The 22,430-nt window shown below is 40.2% G+C and overlaps 1 protein-coding gene across 7 annotated transcripts in view; it reads right to left on the minus strand.

The window, feature by feature from the left end:
• SRPK2 (SRSF protein kinase 2) overlaps positions 1 to 22,430 on the minus strand; it is a 126,721-nt gene that overhangs the window by 69,596 nt on the left and 34,695 nt on the right. For 5 of the 7 annotated variants that reach the window (XR_005259139.1, XM_038155329.1, XM_038155328.1 and 2 more), the window contains exon 1: positions 14,743 to 15,227. The exons of 1 other annotated variant lie outside the window; for it this stretch is intronic. Coding sequence is in view for 5 of the 6 variants with exons in the window: in XM_038155329.1 (XP_038011257.1) it covers positions 14,743 to 15,212 (470 nt within the window). In the remaining variant the exon portion in view is untranslated. Of the gene's footprint in view, positions 1 to 14,274; positions 14,424 to 14,742; positions 15,228 to 22,430 lie in introns of those variants that run through there. One more of the 7 variants, XM_038155334.1, reaches the window with a different exon arrangement.

Raw genomic sequence — 22,430 nt, forward strand, 5'->3', positions numbered from 1 at the left:
CTGTTAATGAACCTAATTACACTACAACACCACCATCATGTTAATTATGTTTATGGATTCCAGCTCAACAAGAGCCTGGATTGTCCTGAAATATGCAGCTACAACCACTTGCAGTTGACTAAAACTTAAAAATAAAAAAAGAAACCTTGAGCAGTGCACAATATGACCTATGCAAAACACAGTGTATTGAACAGATTTTGGAAAAATTGAACTAGTCATGTCAGAAACACTGGAACAGTAATCAGTAATATCTAGACATATTCACCAAATTTAACTGGCAGGAAGCTCATAAAACTAAGAAAACTATACTGGCAAATGAAATATTTATTGCAATAGTTGGTTTAAAGCATTTGACACTGTCCCATACAATATCCTTGTCTTTACACTAGAGGGACATGAACTTGACGGATGGATCACTTGTTGATAAGGAACTGGCTGGATGGATGCACTCCAAGGGTTGTGATCAACACCTCGAGGCCCAAGAGGAGAGCAGCGAGGGCTGGGGTTCCTCAGGGTCGGTGCTGTTTAACACCTTGGTCAGTGCCAGGGACTGAGCCCACCCCTGGCACGTTTGCCAACACCACCGAGCTGCGTGGTGCTGTCACACCGGAGGGAAGGGATCCAGAGGGACCTGGACAGGCTTGAGAGATGGGTCTGTGAGAAAGAACCTCATGGCTCAGCACAGCTGAGTGCAAGGTGCTGCACCTGGGAAGCACAATCTCAAGGCAATCTGAAGCACAAATATGGCTGGGTGGAGAATGGACTGAGAGGAGCCCCAAAGAGAAGGATTTGGGGGTGCTGATGAATGAGAAGCTTGACACAAGTCAGCAATGTGTGCCTGCAGCTCAGAAAGGCTATTGTGTCCTGGGCTGCATCCAAAGCAGCACAGCCAGCAAGCCGAGGTGCTTCTGCCCCCCTACTCCACTACTCTACATCCGCCTGGAGTACTGTGTCCAGATCTGGGATCCCCACCTTAAGAAGGATATAGATCTGCTGGCAGGAGTCCAGAGCATGCCACCAGGATGATCAGAGGGCTGGAAGAGCCCCTCTGCTAAGAAGACAGGCTGAGAGAGTTGTTGTTCAGCCTGGAGAAGAGAAGGCTCTGGCAACACCTTAAGAACCTTCCAGTGGCTAAAGGGAGCTGAAGGAAAGCTGAAGAGGAACTTTTTACAAGGACACGTAGTGACAGGACAAGAAGGAATGGCTTCAAACTGAAAGAGGGCAGGTTTAGTGAGGATGCTGAAGCACTGAAACAGGTTTTCCAGAGAAGCTGTATGGCAAACCTGGAACTGTTCAAGGCCAGGTTGGATGAGGCTTTGAGCAACCTGGTCTCAAGCGGAAGGTGTCCTTGCCCATTTTAGAGAGGGTGGAACTAGATGGTCTTGAAGGTCCCTCCCATCCAAAAGCATTTTATGATTCCATGAAGCATTATTCTCCCTTACATTTCATTTTTCTCCATTGTAAAATAAACTGTGCGCTTCATGGCTCCTAGTAATGTGCATTCTGAAGTCAAATCAACATAGAAAGATGGCTTACAAACTCTCAACTTTACATCTTCCTACCTAGTTAATGATTCAATCCCAACAAATCACCTCCACTGACAATTTGTTGACATCACCCATATCGCTACAAAACAGCAATTTAAATCCTCCAATCTGGCACAAAGAAACCAATTTGTACTTCACCAGTTCTAACAGTTTCTACTACATTCCATGAAAAAACATTTTAATTAAAAGCAGACATTTGCATTGCTATGGAATTACAGGATTGAGTGCTAACAGCAGCAACAAACGTGCCAAAATATAATTAGAAAGAAACTTGAAAACTCCCAATCTTCTCTTATATTTAAATTACAAAATTCTGATTTTCAGCTCTGGAGGACTTGATTTAAAAAGCATTAAATTACTTGGGAACAAAAGATAAAATTAGATGTATCACGCTCATGGCTTTGGGACAAAAGGTCAACTATGCTCTTAACCAATTCCACCTATAAAACAGCGTGTAAACAAATAGTAGCTTCCTGTAATGCTTCATATTTGCTGCACTTCACAGAATTACAGAATCACAGAATTGTTTGGGTTGGAAGGGACATTAAAGCTCATCCAGTTCAACTCCCCCGCCATGGGCGAGGCCACCTCTGACTGGGGGGGATTGCTCTGTGCCCAGTCCTGCCTGGCCTTGAACACCTCCTAAGAAGGGCCATGAGGATGGGGAAGGGTCTGGAGGGGAAGCCACATGAGGAGAGGCTGAGGTCACTTGGTTTGGTCACTCTGGAGGAGACTGAGAGGAGAACTCACTGCAGCCTTCAAGTTCCTCAAGAGGGAAACAGAGGGGCAGGTACAGATCTCTTCACTCTTGTGACCACTGACAGGACTAGAGGGAATGGCCTGAAGTTGTGTAAGGGGAAGCTTAAGCTGGCCATCAGGAAAAGGTTCTTCCCAGAGAGGGTCTTCAGGCACTGGAACAGGCTCCCCAGGGCAGTGGTCACAGTACCAGCCTGACAGAGTTCAGTAAGTGTTTGGACAGTGCTCTCAGGCACATGGAGTGACTCTTGCGGTGTCCTGTGCAGGGCCAGGAGTTGGACTCAATGATCCTGATGGGTCCCTTCCAACTTAGCATTTTCTAAGATTCTATGATAATACATTCCTCCTCCAATCAATTAAACTACTCACAAGAATCCATTTACAGATTGCAGTATGCACAATACAAATCACCAAGGTTTACATTTCAATAAAAATAGCTGTGGCCCACTAATTATTATAATGTGCCTATCCTAACAAAAACACAATGCTACGTATTTTACAAGTAAACTGCACCAGTATCTAAAGCATCTAAAATAAAAATAAAGTATCTAAAGCATGGAAAGGAAGGTTATCAGAAGGAAACAACATGGATTCAACAAGAGGAAGTCATGTGTGACCAATGTGATACCCTCCTACAGTGACATGTCTGGCTTGGGATGATAACAAAAGGAGAGACAAGAAGAATGAAAGCTGGAGTGGGAGCTAAAGGGAAAGCTCTATGATAATCTCCCACTGTATTATTCCCATAATAAAACCCCAATGCAATTCAATCTCAGATTACTTTCTGCAGACAACAGTACACACATGAACTACTAGTTGTGAACAAAACAACAAGGTATTAGAAGTAGTTTAGAGAACCAAGAAGCTGTTAGTCTCAGAAGCTTTCAGGAGCTAAGGAAGAGGTTTTTTTTCAGCTGACTCATACAGGTTTAGACCAATGGAGCAGGGTGATGTAACACCACATGAAAATCTAGTGAAGCTTTCTAGAGAAGAAAAGCAACATTTAGAAGGGAGAATAAAAGCTACAGCTGAAACCCTGGGTAGTCCTAATCTAAACACTCTTGCTGTAGAGAAATCCAGTGGAAACCTGGCAGAAGCCTTGAAAGACAGATCTTAAAGCAGCTCACACCTGTCCAATGGAAAGATCTGACAAGAACTATTTGCAGTAAAGGGCAAGAGTTCTCAGATACCATACAGAATGAGCTGGAAACAAACTGCACTGTCCAGAAAGTTAATAAAGGTAGTGTAGTACACATAAAGAAATTTTTTTTAAGTTGCATTTCAGGTATAGCATTTTTATCCTACAAATTTTATGTCTGTGATTGAGCTACTCTCTAAGCATTCAGTATTTGGCCACAGTCAAGGCTGAGACTTGGGCTGAATACCCTCCTTTCAGTCTCAATAAAAAAGGAACATTAGGTCTTTTACACAACAGCTGAAAAAGCAGGGGAAAAAAACAGCAAAAAAATGCTGTGCCTGTGATTCCAGGAGAGAGTTGCGTGGGGCTTTTTGGGTGTTGTTTTTTGAATTTTAAGGGAGGTTTTTTTAGTACAGTACTTGCTAGACAGGCAGACTTGAAAACATCAGCAAAATAACTGCTTGTTGCACTTTGTTTCTACTCTGCTCAAGCAAACGAGCTCTGTTTACATGTTTTGTGTAAATAAACAGCACTGCACAAATACACACAAACACAACCTTCAAATCATGGACTTCTCTTCCTGAGAAGAACAACTTGGCAAAGTCTCAAGTATTAGCTATCTCCTGGGCTACAAGAGTAGAAGTAATACATGCCAGGTTTTCTGAATACCGATGTCAGATAGCCAGATATTGACTAACACACATTGTGGCTCTGTGTCTTTTGCCTGCTCAGCTACCCTGCAAAGGAATTGAGTAGTATCTTGATGTCTGCAGCTCAGATTAACAACTGGCCTTCCAGTCTGCCTCTGAGACGCAACCTTGTTTAGAATCAGAGTAATGTGATTCTTTTTGCCTTTTTTAAACTGGCACTTTTTGACCACTAATACCAGACATCTCTTTCTGGACCAGACCACAGCGAAGTAGGATGTGAGACAGTTTATGGTCCAGAGGTGTTTACTATTATTATGCATCCCTGTGTTACCTCAAATGGATTTGGTGACAAGCACAGATACCAGTTCAGCAGAGTAAGGAGCACTGCTTGGTTTTGGTCATGTCTGAGCTTTGCCTTCATTAGATGTATGAGCTTGACATATCCAGCAGTGTATGTCTGAAGCACAGAGTAAGCATCTAACACATGGTAAAAATATTCATCACTCTTCCTTTCCAGAAACATAGGTCTAAAAACAAAATAGGAGTTACACAGTAGACAAAACTCTGTAATATCAAACTTCCAGGAGACTGAGTAGTAGCAAAGCATTTGTGCATTTCATATCCTCAGCTGATTTCCATCTCTTGGATGCCCATATCAGAGGGCCAATAATGCAAACAGACCTAGATCCAGTTTTGACAGGTGGTACTAGGCCCCTGGGAGACACCAGTGTTAGGTTATCTGACTAAAAGCTAACTGTAATAGAAACAGATCCAGCAAAGATCAGAAGCAAAACAACAGGTCAACCCTAACATCCTCAACAGCAAAAATGGAGCATGTGAATCAGCTACTCCTACGACTATCAATTAGACCATATTCCCCCAGTGTGAAACCTACCAAGATGAGTCAAAATTCTTCCCAAAAAACACGCTGAAAACTAAAGGTTATTGCCTTAAGGGGTATGGGACTTATTACAGGATGCAGGGAGAAAGAACATTTTGGCATTGTGTAAAACTTGCTCCAGTACTGTGAGAATAAGCAAGACGCTATGAAATGTTATGGGGAAGGTATTAGGCGTGGAGGAAGACTGGTATAAAAGTGGCTAAGGGAGAAATAAATAAGAGAAAATAGCAAGAAAAAAGGATAAATGGGGCAGGTCCAGTACAAATAAGCATCTGGTCCAGTCTGACCAAGCCCTGTCCTTGATCATGACAGTCCATCCTATACTGTCACTAAAACCCTATACCGGTCTTCTTGGTGGATGCACTTTATATTTTGAGTGTGTGTGTGTGAACTCCAGCCAATTTCAAGTCAGACTGGCCAGGAAATAAATAAGGTCCAAGCCAGCAATTCAAGTGAGAATATGAATCTCAAAGGCTCATGCATTTAGGGGCTAGAAAATACTTAAAAGCATTTAAAATTGGCATTTAAAACTGGGAGAGCACATAGAGCTTTGTGTGTGAGGTTCTGTGAAAATTCCACCAGTGGACTTCCACTGTGAGGAGCTGGAAAGGAGGAAAAGGACGAGGCTGTCCACGCAGTTCTTGCCTCAATGCTCTTTGTTTATGTGGGTGCCAATAAAAGCCCTGGTTTGAGTCTCTGCTGCCCTGCAGGGCCAGCTGTGGATGCATTTTCTGCATGTGAGCATGTGCATGCACACACACCTCTGGGGAGCCCACGCTCCTCACTGCCTGGCCCTGGGGACACAGCACTCACCTATTCAGCTACAGGAGATATTGCCCCTGGGACACAGCACTCACCTATTCAGCTACAGGAGATATTGCCCCTGGGACACAGCACTCACTACAGGAGTGTAGTGAGTACAGCACTCACCTATTCAGCTACAGGAGATATTGCCCCTGGGACACAGCAGTCCTGCACTCACCTATTCAGCTACAGGAGATACTGCCCCTGGGACACAGCAGTCCTGCACTCACCTACTCAGCTACAGGAGATACTGCCCCTGGGACACAGAGCTCTCCATGCTTGGCTACCTCTAACAACTGGCATGGCTAGAAGGACACATATCTTTAGCAAGTTTCTTAGCAAAGCTATCAGTAACACTTTGAAGGTGAAGTGTCTAAATCTGCCTTAGGTTTGAGTTTGGGGTAGTCTTTAAGACTTTTAGTTGCAGACTGTTTAAGCTGTCCTGGCATCTGTTGGAACACACTCCATGCAGTTTTGCTAAGGCATTTTTTTAGAGCACTGAGTATTCAAATGATAGTAAAAAAATGTATTGGCATTCTCGGACACTGTCCTGCTTCAACTGGATGACTTCTGGTTCTTTTAATAGCCCTCGAAATTCCTATGTGCTAAACACATTTGAAAAGAATCTTGACCAGTTCTTTCCTGTATGTTTTCTTTTCAAGCCAGGATTCATTTAATGGAAAAGTAACATAAATAAAGCAGACATACAGGTAAAACAAAGTACATAGAAATTAAACTACAGAAATATATTCAATAAGATTACCTTGGAGAAACCTGTGCAGATATTTCCATAAAGAACAACGCCACTTTTAAATATTAATGGTCTACACAAAAAAAAACCCCATGTATTCACTGGCAGCATACTGCAGTTGGGGTGCCCAAGGAATAGGGTCTAAGCTAATTCATTGTGTCAGTAATCCACTCACAAATACCAAGAGTTCTTGAGAGAAAGAGGAAGAGTTTTTCCTTGATCATCAATAATGTCTCTAAGTTCATTATTTTACTTCAGTTGTGGAACATAAGCATTCTGAGGATGGCTGTATCTCTCTTTATTTGGCTTTCTAGACTAATACTCTGGAACATCAATTACCTGGAAAGGAGCCGAGTGAGATTTCTAAGTCCATGAAGACTGTTTGTACTCTTATTTATAACAGAATGAAAGGTTTTAATTGATAAAAATGTACTTCAGAATCACTATGGTTGATGATCTTTTTCATACCTTAGGGACGTGTTGGTCCAAAGCTGTATTAGTCTTCTTGGAAGCTGGCACTTCTCAAAGCTAAGACACCAAGCAGCAGTGGAAATTCCTGATTCTTGTCACATATGCAACAGGAGCTGTCAGAAAGGCTTTACACTGTCATACTGGGGATGACAAAGCACCACTCAGAGGAAACCACCACACGTGGTCTCCTAAGAGTAAGGTAATCCTTTTATAGAAGGATTCATAAAGAGCAGAGCTAACGCCAAACATCTTCCATTCTAGTTCATGGCATGAAATAAACAGAGGTGGATAGGGTCTGGTATGTAGGCATAGCAGGAACTGAATGCTTCTGTGGACAGTGGCTGCAGCAGCTGAAGACAGCAATGAGAATCTGTAGGTCCTCATGCTGGATACAGAATAACAGAAGAGCTGTCCACAGAAACCCACAGAAATTTCAAACCACCTTTCCATCTCCACCAAAAAAAAAATTGCTGGGTATTTTCTGACACAGCAGTTGCAAGAGAAAATAATGCTGTCTCTTTGTAGTGGTATTAATGACAAAAATAATACTCCCAGTTTCTGACAGAACTAGTAAAAGTTAAGCTTTGACAACACAGGACAGAAAAGTAGTTTAACAGGAGTTTCTGCTGCAGTTATATGACCTTCTTTGCCCCTAGAAAAGACACACACTGTCACCATACACAGCAGTCCTGAGCAACAGAAGTAAGGATGAGCCCTTGCCTTCTTGGAAAGGCTGCGACAATCCCAGTAGGTTTGGGGCATAAGAAGTTGCTTCACAAAAACAAGGCACTAAATTCTTAAAAGGTTTCATGTTACTTCAATTAAGAAGTAGGTTCAAGAAATCCTCCTTTCCATGGACTTAGACTGCACCAAGTTCGGGGAAAACAAGTCTGGAAGATTAACCAGCCCAACACCACAATACAAATATTTCACAACTCTCATGAGAAGAAAATACCAATTTATGGCCATTTGTTAGATTAGCAGATATCAAGACAAAATTAGGACACTTTTATTAATAGAGAGAGGTTATTTAAAGTGCCTTTATTAAACACAATGGTCAAAACTTCATACAAATAGAACATCTACATGAGATGTGGTTCTGGTCTTGAACATTTTCCAGCCAGGATAAAGAAGCAATCAACCAGCCTGACTGACCTAAAGCTATAAGCAGGCAAGGAAAGCTGTATAGGTGTATTTGGTGAAGAACATAGGCAGAGCTTGGAGCTGCACACATTTCTTTGGTAACTGAAGCTTTAGCTTTAAAGACTAAAAAGAGAGAAAAAGAATGAAGCAGAAAAAAAGGCAATCACAGTTCACTATTCATCTAGTCACAATTATCAGCATGAGTTTGGCAGACATGCTAGGTGAGATAAATTTCATCTGTTTTAAGGTAACAGTGACTGTTTAGATTTTGTCAGAGACAACCCAAGACTAAAGGTGAATTTTGAAGAAAATACAGAAGCACCTAAGGCAGATAGTGGTTCAGGAGTGTAAAATTCCTAAAGAAAGAACTAGTAAAAGACCTTCTGGTCACAACACCCTTTGGACAGAAAAGGTATTTTTCACTCCCCTGGAAAGTTTAGATATCCTCCAAACTGTACAGTAGGATTCACATGAAGTCAAAAGCTGAGAGATGGCACAATTTCCTGATAATATGCTTATAACACAAAATATGCAACAAAATGGAATGCTTAAATCTGCAGGCATTTGCTTTCTATGTTCCTAGCATCCCTCAGCAACTACATCAATTCTGGATCAATGAAAACACATGTATCACAACACAGTAAATTCACTGAATTACATTAATATCAAAACATTTTATTATTGATTTGTAAGCATATAATATGAATATTCATTCAATATGAAGACACAGAAAACCACCGATTATTTTATCCTGTAATACATTACAGCAACTACAGAAATGCAAGCTTTGGGCATAGGTACACATTGTTTTATACAATCTATCAGGTAACATTCCTTTACCATCCACCTAGGGGCTGGAACGGACATTTTAGTGAAGGCATGACCAAGACAGTGATTAGGCAAATGTTTCAAGTCATGAAACAGACTAAATCTGTAATACAAAAGGCTTTATTTAAAAATGATCCATTACTTTTTTCCCAGACATTTTACCTGGGATAGAACTGGAATGCCTTAGAAAGTATATTGTGCAAGTCATGGTTTTCCAATCTTTTACACACCTTTTGTTTTAGCCATTAAATAACTGTGTTCAAACCACCATTGGATTGCTTGAGTTAGTTTTCAGTGAACAGTTCTAGTACAGGAAAACCTCATACAATGCACCAGAACTTTCCATCTCTCCCTTTCACAAAATTCTCTCATTTTAGCTCCAACAGGAACTGACAAAATCTGAGGTTTTAGTTTTCAGAAAGTATATTAGAAATTTCCCTGTAATAAATACCTCACAAATACCTGCATGATGAAAAGTTGCTAATCATTTTTAAAAAATAATTAAAGAAAAAAATTAAGTAGTGCACAGGCCATCTTAGTAGGGATACTAATGATATATTTCACTTGCAATTTTTTTACCTATAGCAGAAATTCCAAACAGACACAGAAATAAACCAAGTCTACCCCTGAAAAACAAAATACACTTACAATTCTCCATCTTTTCAAAGCCTACTGATAAACTGATAGAGGCTACCAGCTCTAAAAAAGAGTACAGTGTCCACTAAAAATACCATCTCAAGTGAAAAACATGCTCCACAAGTGGCTGCTTCTATATAAGCTATTTCCATTTTTTCCTACACAAGGACAATGGCATGTTGCAACATTCCTTGCCTCCACATCCCTTTCATATTTCACTTAAAAGCCTCACATGCTAAAACAAGTGAGACTGTGGAACCTTTAATATGAAAACCACACAAAACATGGGATTTATTTTGGTCCAGAATTGGTAATCTAAAATTAAGCACCTAGTGTAAGACAGGTACACTGTCACCCAACGGAGTTTGGTGGAATAAAGTGCTTCCCTGGACAAACAGCTTGGGGCCCACACTAAGCTAGGATGATTTTCTTTCTAAGAGATAAAATACAGCAAATAGAATGAGCTTGTAATTTTGTGAAAAAAAAAAAGGAGGGCGAAATATAAATTGGTCACTGTTACCATATATTAAACAAATCAGAAAAGTTATAGTTGTATGACCACTAAAACTAGATTTGAACTGTCCTGAAACGGAATATGTACAAAATTTTTATCCTATAAAAAAGAACCAGTAGAAAAAAAGCAGAGGGTTTAAGAAAATACAGTATTTTGAAAATGTGTTTAAAAGTTACTGGAACTCATTAAATAGTTGCATTATTCTGACACTATTTTTTTTTTTCAGTGTTAGTTACATAAATAATGGAATCATTATCTTATCATGTCCTATTATCTAACAAATATTCCAAACCATTTATCTGACATACAGCAATATCAGCTTACATCCCATGTTGTTAGCTGATGATTCTACTTTTAAACATTATTTCCATATTTATTACAAGTGACACTCCTACCTTAAAAGTAGTGCATCCACAACTAAATTAAAAAAAGAAATACACACACACACAAAAACAGAATTTAAAAAAATCCCTGATGTTCTGAAACCTGAAGGAATCATTCAACCTCACAACTTGTTTTGCAATGCCTCCTCTAAAAACTAACATTAGGTCTCTCAGAAGAGGAAGCAGACAGTACTCAGCCTCCATCTTTTTCCTTCCTTCTCATTATTTCAGATTTCTTCCTCCTCGACTTTATCCCTGAATGCCTCCTTGGCATGACCTGATGAAGAAACTATGTAAAAGCAGTGAGACATACATTAATTTGCTCTGCAAAGATAAATTAGAAAGATAGAGGGGTATACATACCCCAAGGCTTAAAAAAACCCCGACAGAAAGCCAAACCAAAACCACCATTATTCCTTAAAACTTGCCTGCACTACCTGACACCAAACATGTCTACAAAGATTAACACACACTTGTCCTTTGAAAGTATCTTCCCTTTACTGCTATTTATGAAACCCCCCCAAAATGATGAAAATTGAATTATATACATACCAGCTACCTACTTTAAGACTGTTCATGAGTAGCTGCTATTAATTTTTTCAAAAACCACTGAAGCAGAAACTCATTTCAAAGAAACATTCATATGCAGCATTTGTAGAAAGAGGGGAAAAAGAGCAGGTCAAACACTTCAGACTAATCAGCCTTGCTAATAACCTTTATGAGAAAATGCTTCATGCTAAAACTGCATTGCTGACACAAATTTAGAATCCAACATCAGAGCTGGAGAAATAACAAGTTCTTTGTCCTAAAATGTGAAAAAGTACTACATACATGAAGTCTAAAGTCTTAAGAGTATCAAGTCATCCAGGTGAAAGAATTAACTTCTCTCAAAAAGAAACAGAAACTTGCCAAGAGTTCCACACTGCCCCTAAAAAGGGGGGGAAAAAATCTGTAGCTCAAAGCATTCTCTATACTGTAGATGAGAAGAGTGCATAACTCATACACCAGAAATGAAAAGCATTTTCACCTTCCTGGAGGGCTCCTGAAAGACCATCCCTCCTCCATCTGGGTGCTGCTACCTGCTTCCTCAGGACACTCGCAAGACTTGGAGCAGTAACCTCATGCAGCCCCCAGGGAAACACAAAGAACATGGAGGTACACAGTAGTTTAATTACTACTCATTAGATAACGAAATCAGGTGAGTGTCACATCGTAAGCACGCGGGAGGAAAACGTATCCATGGTCTCCTTCAGGCTCAGACAGCCAAACAAATCAATTCAGCACCAGCAGCTGCAGTGGGTTACCTGATCCACTGCCCAGCCCACCTGCACACTCACATCCACAGTTACCTGGGCTACCTTATCAACAAGGAACCAGGACTTTGGCCCAGGGCAGCATTAACTTCTTGGAAATTTAGGACACAGAGACTCTGTCTGATTGTGTCTGCTCATGAAATATCCCATAGCATGCCAAAACACAGGTATCTTAATCTCATCACCTCAATTCTGCAACTTCAGTTTTTCTAGGGAGAAGGTAAGGAAAGGAAGGATGAAATCTATGAAAAATGTCTCAGGTTTGTATTAATTTACTTTTCAAGGCTGCCAATATCTTTAAACATCTCAGAGGTTCCTCAACAAAAAGGTTCAACTTTCTTGCTAATGTCTCCTAAAAGGTTCTTAAATTCATAACAAACAACTATCCTAAGAGAACGCTGCAGGATTTCTAAAACGCTGAGCCTCCATAACAGCCAAAGCATCCATTATATCCCAGCTTTCTTCTCATCAGTAAGATGTGACAGCATGTTGAACTTGCCAAATGAGCAGGAAAACCTACAAACACTAAACTGTCTTGTAAAAACAAAGACCAGCCAAAGAAGGAGGCAAGTAATGGGCTTCTCTCTCATTCCTTCTCTATTCCCATTTCATCAGGCTCTGTAAATGCACGGAGCACCTCCTCTCCCCTCCCCTCTGGCTATGCAAGCTCTGTCTAGCAGCCTCTGCTAGCGTGGAAAACAAGAAACAAGCCATGGACTCTTTCAGATCTTCCACGCAGCATTCCCACACAGAGAACTCAAGCTTCACAAGAAGTCCAACCACAAGGAGCAAGGATAAAAACCAGCAATAAATAAATATGCAAGAATTAATTCCCTTTCTGTGTTTTCCAAGAACATGCATATTCGCATGTCTGTATGGCATAAATACACATTGCAATTCTTCTACAGAGCAGATTAGACCAGTTTAACAGTTCAGACACTCTATATTATAATTACTTCTTTTCTAAAAATCTTATATATTCATTTTCAAAGAGCCTTGAAAAGAACTGGCAGCTAATAGGATAGACAGCACTGTTTCATAACAGCTTGCAAAAAAATTCAGTCTATTTTTAGATAGGTGAAAAGAATGTGGTTATTTAAAAAAAAAACTCTCCTATGAAATAAAGATGTTTTCATTTATAACAGACCATGCAACTGATATGTCAAACCAATCTCCAGGTGAACAGCACCATATATTCAAATCCTCAAAACAAATCCGTGTGCCTATACAACAGCCACATTTTAATCTTTATTGTGTGATAACACATCATGCTGTTAAAAAAAATCTTACTTTTTAGTGAATGACATTCAAGTGAACCTCAGACAAATGAATCTTTTCTAATTGTGTTACAATCCTTTAAAAGGACCTCTTCATCTAGGACTACCATTAGTTCAACCATGAGCATGTTCTGCTCAAAACCAGACTGATCAGATGCCGGGTGCTGCATAATATTCATTGTGATAAAATAAATATCTGTATTATACACCAAATTCCCACACAGCAATGCCAACGTAAGTCTTTCCAAAAATCCAGTTAACACCTGTTTCTTTTACTATTTTCACTTCATCATCCTCCCTGTTACCACCACCATTTTAGGAGTCTTGTATTTAAAAATTTTAGGCATGAGTGTGGGATAAAGGTTAAAAAATAAACACTTAAATTTTCTCTCCTCATTCTTAATTTTGAACAAGTAAATACTAAAATTTCTCTCAAAGCTCTTCTTATATATCTCCATTTTGGAAAGGTGACTTAACATCCCATTCCCCCCCACCATTTTCTGAATCTCTTATTGCTGGTATTTTGTTATTACCACAGCTGGTGAAAGGCAATGCAGTTTGCTTCTACATATCATACATACACATACTTATAAATCAAATTAAATTGCTCATTTTGGTTTTTCAAACCTCCCATGCCACACAGCACTTGTTCATTTTGAAAGATGTCTTTTAGCCTGTTTCATTAAGATAGCATTCAGTGCCTTATCACGTCTCTCTATGCTGAGCCATTCAATAAAATAAACTTCAGACCATCATTTCAGCCTAACACAGTTTGAGAGCTTAAAATTAACAGTATTTTTTTTGCCAACGTCCAATATTAAAATGGTGAAATAGAACATTCAGAGGGTCTTTTGCAAACAGCCAAAATGCTTATTGTAAATAATGGGGGAGAAATGGTATTATGTTTCTCTAGACCGAAGCAGTTTCAAAACCAAAAATGCCCTAAAATGCAGCTGCAAGCAAAACAGAAGTGAGCAGGGCTGGTTCATTTAAAATCAACAAAATAATCACCAGGAGGCTATTTCACGCCATAAGACTTAAATGTACATTTAGTACCTTCAAGTATTTCCCTAAAAATGAAACAGCTACTTGAAATAGCACTAATCTGATTGACAGATAAAATAATTGCTTTAAAAACACTTCTGAGTCATTTTGTCCTTACCTGCAGGCATGAACCATTACTGCATGCAGCGACTGCTCCATTTCCTAGCACAGACTTGAACGGGGATCACATCTATCTTACAGAATGTGACTAATAGGGGGATTTGCGATTCCTGAGCTACTTTCCAAAGGACACTCCCTTTTCCACATAGCAGGGCACGGAACGCTCGGCCAAGTTCTGTTAGCTACCGACGCCGAGGGGCAGGAGCGCGGGGAGCGCGGGGAGCGCGGGCTCGGTGCGGTGCCGGGCGCGGGGTCTGCAGCGGCCAGCCCCGCCAGGACCCGCATGCTGCAGCCCGCCGGGCTCCGGCCGCCCGCAACCGCGGCCAACACGCACAAAGCTCGACCAGAAGGGCAGGCTGGGTGGGCACGGTGCGAGATCCGGCATGCAGCAGGCGGACAATGCCAGCAGCCCCGCGGAGGCAGAGGGAGAAGCCCCGCGTTCATGCGGACGGGGATGCGGCCGTACCTTTCTGGAGAGGACGACTTCTCAGAGTTAACTGACATCAGCAGCTCAGTCTTCTGCTTGATTTCTGGAAAAATCAGAAAACGTTCACCACCGACACCGCCTGCCCTCGCCTTCCGGAGGTCTCGCTTCCCTGCGCCCTTTTGTCCGCCGGAGGCCCGGGACGCGGCGCTCTGCGAGGCCGCCCAGCCGCGCTCGGAGGGCCGGGCCCGCGCACATGACCGCGCACGGCGGGCGGAACCATCGCCGAGCGGGGGGCGCCGCTCCGCGCCCGAGCCCGCGGGGGCAGCGCGGGGGCCGCGCCACCGCCGCCGCCGGCGGGGGGGATGCGAGGGGTGCCCGCCGAGGGGATAAACGCCGAAACAAAGGATTCCCGGCACGGATCGTCTTCCCGGGTACCCTGCTAAGAGGTACCGCACACCCGCGAAAGCCTCCAGATCAAAAGCCCTGAAAAATATGGCTCTTTGAATCATTTTTGTCACAAAAAGCGAGGTGTTCAATCACTACTTTCACACACGGGTGAGAAACCAGACGTGGAAAACGCTAGGCACGCCTGGATTTTGGTTTCTAGTGGTCTGCCTCTAATGTCCCCCAAATACACTTTGAAAAGTAATATTTCATTTTCCTTTTTTTTTTTTTTTTTTAACAGCTAGTGATTCCCCCAGAGGGTGTTTGGGCTCTGACCAGGCTCCCCAGGGCAGGGCTCACAGCACCAGCCCGGCAGAGCTCCAGGAGCGTTCGGACAATGCTCATGGGGTGACTCCTGGAACGGTGCCCTGCAGGGCTGCGAGCTGGGCTTCGTGATCCTGGTGGGCTCCTTCCCCCTCCGCACATTCTGTGATGCTGTGATCACCGGCCCAGCACTTGTAGGGCCTGGGCCGGCACCTCGCTCCCAAAATGCTGGCAGCACACCCTGGCACGGACACCCAGCGCGCTGTCACCAAGGGGAGACGCACCCTGCCACTCGCTTCACAAGATCCTGTCGAAGCAGAGCTGAGACCTCTGAAAAGTGAATTCATCAGGTGCTCTGGAGTTAAGGTTTGAGACCCAAAAAAACCAAAAGAACGAAGTCAGGGATGTGAGCCCCATTTTAAGAGCATATCCTTGCCGGAGACCGTAGTGCCACCTGTGGTACTACTGGTAAGACCTGAGTGACACTATGCCCACTTGTTAGCAGCCACAGTAAAACTGTTGGCGATTACCATTCCACAATGGAAGACTTCAACCTGACTTTTCTTCCTCTCTTCGTACATATCTCAGATACAAACCCACAGAAATTTCTGAAAACAGAAGAAGAAAAGCTGGGTAACTAGATATATTAATTTTTTTTCAACCACAGTTACGAAAGTATTATTACTCTCTGAATGAGTTTATCATTCATGATCTGGTGGAAGGCTTGCAAGCTAGCAAGTGATCATCACCTTCTTAAGCATATGCCACTTGTTCTTCCCAAAACATATTGATCAGAAGAACCTCCAAGAAGTACCTCAGTTCTCACAACCAAAGCAGACGCTTCTCGGATCTTTGAAAACATATCTGTGAAATGTCAGTATGTTCACAAGCGGCTCTACTCCACGACTGCCAGTACCATAAAAAACTTCTTTTACCATTGTCCATCCCAGGCAGCAAGTGGTCCTACAGTCACAGCCACCAGGATATTTCTCTGCACACCCAGACACACATCCCAATGCAGGGATGAACTGAAGTTAATTTCTTTACCACAGAGCCTTGACACCGACTGACTATAAATATGGTCCTCAACTTCAAAGTCCAACAAAATTTTAATTCCTTCTGAAGATGCTTATAAACTAAAATTGATTACATAAACAGATATTAACAAGGCAGAATTTTAGAGCAAAACTAAATCCACAGAGTTTGAAAGGAAGTGATCAAATTATTTATTCCATAACTAAGCCTCCACATAGGCTTTGCAATGGATGTCTAGAGATTGTTATACTAAGACTTTATTGCTAACAGTACACCACAAGATGTTAAAAATAAATCCAAGTCCCTGGATTCTCTACAAGATGCACAGACTTTTCTCCATGATGGTATTAAAGCACATAATTTAATTTTACTTCTAGTAACCAAGTGACAACAAAGACTTATTAAATATAGCTGCAAGAAGAATTTAAATAAAATGAGACCTCATAGGAAAAAAATTTCCAATGTCTTAATAAGCATTCTACTCCACAATTAGATAACACTCTCATCACAAGGTTTTGGGGTTTTTCTTTCCTGTTTCTCTTCTATCAATTTGAAATGTTTTCTTATTTGGAATTTGCCGATCTTCTGTCTCTGCTACCTGAGATTTTTGCAAGTGGAGCCCTTTTGTTCATTTTTAAAAGCAAATCTGTACTTTACACATCCATATGGCACCAGCAAACTCAGGCTGATACCATCACTATCACTCCTCATACAAAACTGATTGTGGGAATGTCACCAAAATAAGACACATGAGTTTTACACTAAGTACCTTTAGGCCATAAGAGAATAATGGCTGCAGAAACAGCAATGTTCTCACTTGTTTATTTTGATTATTTATAAATTACATGTCCAGAATTCTGGGATCATTTACAGAATTTATTAGAACTTAGAAATTGCATCCCAAGTCCAAATAACACAACAGAAAAAATCCCTTCAAACTGCAGCCACCATAGCACCACTCTACTGGCCTTTGCATCCAGAAGAATGCAAATTACAGTTTGAGTTTGTTAAACTGAAAATAACAGAAAAAGAGAGGAAAAAGGAAAGTTTTACAATTGAACAGCTCTTCCTGGAGGTTTCTTGGTTCAAGACCCTCCAACCTAACACAGAACTAACACTTCCACTTTCCACAAACACTTCTGAGTTTACCTCAAGTACAGTGCCACAAAGGCAAATGCTGGGCTGTTCAGGACCTGCACCTCTTACAGATTCAAGGAACCACACCTTTAATGGGTTTCATGAGTAGATTCAATAACTGTACTGATCAGCAGCCAGAGGTACAGTGAACCTCTGCTTAGTGAGCAAACATTTACATCCTGACTGAAGAGTTTTAGGTTGTCCTAATTTCTGAGGCAACAAAAAAGACAGCACTCTACACAGAACCACATCCAGAACAGATCATAGCACTGACTGAATAAAAGTTGAAGATGAATGAAAATTAGAGCTTGCACATCTCAAAGCAGCAGTTAATGCAGCAAATTTTTTCAGCTACAAAATAACAATAAATTCAGGTATGGGGTAGTGTCGTTGTCACCAACTCTTCAGTCATTCCATGCACTTCATCAGCCCACTTTGAGTAATTTTGCACTGTGTACAGATCAAGTGGCAGACAACTGGCTCTCAGCCAACGCCTGAGAGAAGCAGATACACTAAGTCTCTAAAGCCATACTATTCAAGCTGTGATTGAATGAAAACAAAAACCAGAAAGGCTCTACACTGCCCAAAATGGCTTCCTAATCATCATGATTGTTATTCTTTCAAACCAAAGCAAAGCCAAACTAACCATTTTTTTTTTTAGCCTACATGTTTGCCACCTCTGATACTTTCAAGTGGAAATTGTGTGTTAGACTAGAAAAAAAGGCATCAGATGAAGTTAAAACAAGAAGGCATTTGCTATGCCAAAAAAATAAGAAGACCAGAGACTTAGAAAAATGGAGAGGACAGTCCTAGAAAGAAACGCTGGCAGTTTCTAAACTCACAGGGGATTTGTCAGAGAGCATCATACCAAAAGCTCCAAGCAACCTGAAGTTTCCATACCAAATTTAGAACAAACCACCTTTAGAACAAAGAAATTATAAGGGAAGAAACTCTCCACAGAAGATGAAGAAGAGAAATTCTGTTATTTCAGCAGTGTGAAAGAAGAACAAAAAAGAAAAATTTATTTGGGAACTAGGGATATATACTTGATGTGGAAAAAAGAACAGAGGAGCAGAATTCGCCTGGAGTTTTGTTTATTTGTTCTATCAATTAAAAAGAAAAACCCACACAAGAGCTCTCCACAATAAAAGAAAATAAAAAATCCTAGCTGCTGTTTAAGCACAGATGGAAAAGTGTGGACAAGGTATATGGCACTGCACAAACTGTTCCCTGTGACATATGGGTAGATATCAGAGTCACCACGATTTCAAAGTCAACTGACAGAAGTCACTGTTTCACTAGAAATTTAATCATGTCTACCACAAACAGATTATCTCGATGGTCTACAACATGTCCATCAGTCAAGATTAAAATATCTTACTGACAGTGCATGTATTAAATTTATCCAGGACAGAGATCCACTGTTGCAGAACTCAACGAATACAGCTTCTTCCTCCAGCTAACCCTGTGCCCTTTGGGAGCAAAGGAAGAGACAAAGTAGCATCTAAACATAAGTACCATCAATTTTCTGCAACGTAAACCCTGCCATACAAGTTTCTATACATCCTTTTTAAATAAATATTATACTAAACAGATGCAAGAAAAATATACTGCATTTTTTATTATTAGGTAGGCTCATTCACACATTTTTTTTAGTCAAATCAGATCATAAACTAGCAGGTTTAGTGCTTTTCTTCCATTTTCTGTGTGGTGTATATGTTGGGACACAAGCTTGAGGTGCTTTTAGCCTTTCTTCTACACTATCTTTAAACATGTACTTCCTTATCAATATCCTTCCTAGTCTATTCTCCACTGAATACTCCATCTTTACATCACAATTACAGCTGCTTGGATCTTAAAATTTACCTATAAAACCCTCATCCTACTAGAAATTGACTACTTCCAGTATTACTCTTAGAAGAAATAGTCCTGTTTCCCAAATGAATCTATGACGACAGATCTGAAACTATTAAAGAAATCAAATTAATCAACCTGTCTATTCTGAGTAATTTTTCAGCCTTGAAGTCATGAAGTGCACTAGGAACTTTGGTACCAGCAATGTGATTTTATGTGGACAGATCTATGTTTGGAGCTTGGGATAACTGTTGTACAAGTGACATGCTAAACAGCACAAAAGGCAATAAATTTAAATTCTCCTCATGAGGCACTGGACCCCAGACAAAATGAGACAGCTTTGCACACAACTTGAGAGGTTCACTGCTTTATATGTTTTAGATCATGTATGTCTAAAATAAATAGTTCTAAAAGACTGCTAGAATCACAGGCTGTGTAATTTAAATGGGTTTCAAAATGGCACAAACACAGAGCAAGCCTAAATTTGATAAGCATATGAATACTAAATAGGGTAGTATTGAAGCATAAAGAGTATAACTGCCCTAAAATAAAATCATCTTCCAGAAGTTACTAAGCTTTTGAAGTGAGGGAAAAAACCCAGTAGCTTTATGGACTCCTTCAGGTCTCTCATGCATAACATTCACATCAATAGTGATACACAAGACAGCAATTGCCGCACTGAAGAATAAGTGACAGAAAAACTAGCTGCAATCTCCTCTTGAGGAGATTACATTAATATTCTTAGTATTATTCGTCTTCAATATGTTAAATAATATTTCTGCTCAGAGCATCAGGAAATTAGAACTTTTAAGGTTACACCATACTTGCAATATTAAAAAAAATCACCATTTTAAGGAACTGTTTACTTCCAAATGATAAAGCAAACTCTCTCCTTTCCTAAAGACAGGTATTAGAAAAAGTCAGTAATATTGAAATGCACTTGAAATTTTAAACACTTTTCTAAGAGTCGTGTTTTAGTTACTGCTCTGAATGCAAAGCATGTTTTGAAAAAAACACTTCCTGGTCCCACACACAAGTTCTAGAGACCAGATTATAGATAGAAAGGGAAGTTTTTTTCTATACACTGCACAAGTTCAACTACGGCTGGGTCCCACTCATGATCAGCTCGGCAGACAATATCTAGAAATCAATATCTAATGACGGGGAAAATATATAGACATTTTTTTAAAGTCTTTCATTTTCTCTTGCACAAAGAGAAAGATGGATTTACTCAGTATCTACAGGAACATTCCATAGATAATGTTAATAGTACTGACTCTTTTGGGGTTTTTGAGAAGCTATATGTTGCATCTGATCTTCTCCTAGTGATCTCAGAGCCACTGCCTTTTACATTTCTGATATATTTAAAACTACTGGAACCATATGCTCATGTACTTTTAAAGAACACATTCATAGTAATACCACTGTTGTCCTTCTAAACAGTTTTCCACACATGAGCTGTGGTTGAAAAATAACACTTTCACAAAATATTCTGAGGACAACGTCTTCCTTCAAAACGGCTGCTAGTCCCAGTTAGAACCCAAAAGTTAAGTCGACCCTAATTCTTAAAGACAGACATCCTTCACCGGCAGATGACACTGCCAGTTGCTTAGCATTGTTCTCCTTAACAGAAATAGAGGCCAAAGCTGCTCTGAAAGACAGTACATACCTTAAATGGTAGTTGTTGCCTTGTTTTTGCAAAAGAAAATGGAAGAGTATTTATTGAAAACTTACAGAACAATGCTATTTCATTCAAGAAAAATAGCAACACCAGTACTATTATTTTACAACTTCATTTCACTGAATCTTCACCATGAGGAGGACACTGAAAACCACGGGATACAGAAAGGAGTGAAATGTGGTAGAGAGGAAGCACACACTGCAGATCACAAGAGTGAAAACAAGCTTGAGAACATCAGCCATACAGTCAAGCTTGTTTCTGCTTCTCCAAAAGGAAAAACAGAACCCAAAATATACAGATGATTTTGCCTTTTACTTGTTTAAATATTTCATTTCCAAATATATAAATATACATAATTGATATAAGTTACACCTGCAAACAATTTTTAATGCAGTCAGATTATAGATTAATAATTTTGAAGGAAGTTTGTAGATAAATTTGAGGAAGCATTAGATATTTAAGATAAAAAGCATTACTATATGCTACAATTACTCAATAAATGGCAGAATTACCTATGTTTAACTAGTTAGACATTACTATTAATTTGAATTTCTTTTAGTTACCCACATAACTTAATTAAGCCTGGTTGACATAATCTGACATTGATCTATTGCCAGACTGTAATATTCCCTAATAAAGTGCTTACTGAAACACAAAGGTGACAATAAGAGGAATTCTTCATTCTCATAGTTCTGCTGGGTCTGGCAGCATTTGCTGTACCAGATGTGTGCCCACCACCACGTTGCTTTTCCCTCCCTCCTCCCATCTCAGGCCAATAAACAACTCTGACCAAAGTTTCTTTGAAAATCTGTGCTTTGGAAACAAACCATTCTGCAAAGAAAAAAATAAATTCTTCATTTGGCTTGTCAGATTAAATACCAGGAAGCACACCAAGAAAGCACGATTCACCCCAAATATATCTTGTTATTTCCTAATTATTGATGTACTGAACTTTAAGTATTAAAGGTTTATGAGAACAGTTATGTTTGGAGGGGACAGGGACAGACTTAAGAACATTTCCTAGAGCTGCCAGAAAACAGAAAGCTTATTCCTACAAGTTTATTAATTTTAGGGGAAAAAGAACAAACAACCCAACCCAAAATATTCTAAGTATGTTAAAGCATATCCTTTGTCCTTTTAAAATAAGCTGCCAACTGCTTCCTATTACTAAGCAAAAAACCATATTTCCATATGGAAATAGTTGGACATAAGGTAGCTAGAGACAGTGAATTAAAAACTTATTACTCTGTTAGATAAAACACAGTAAGTCATTTGCTGTATTTTCCAAACCTTGTCTAGAGGCAAGTGGTTC

This window comes from Motacilla alba, chromosome 1A (assembly GCF_015832195.1).
Source record: "Motacilla alba alba isolate MOTALB_02 chromosome 1A, Motacilla_alba_V1.0_pri, whole genome shotgun sequence".
Taxonomy (NCBI): domain Eukaryota; kingdom Metazoa; phylum Chordata; class Aves; order Passeriformes; family Motacillidae; genus Motacilla; species Motacilla alba.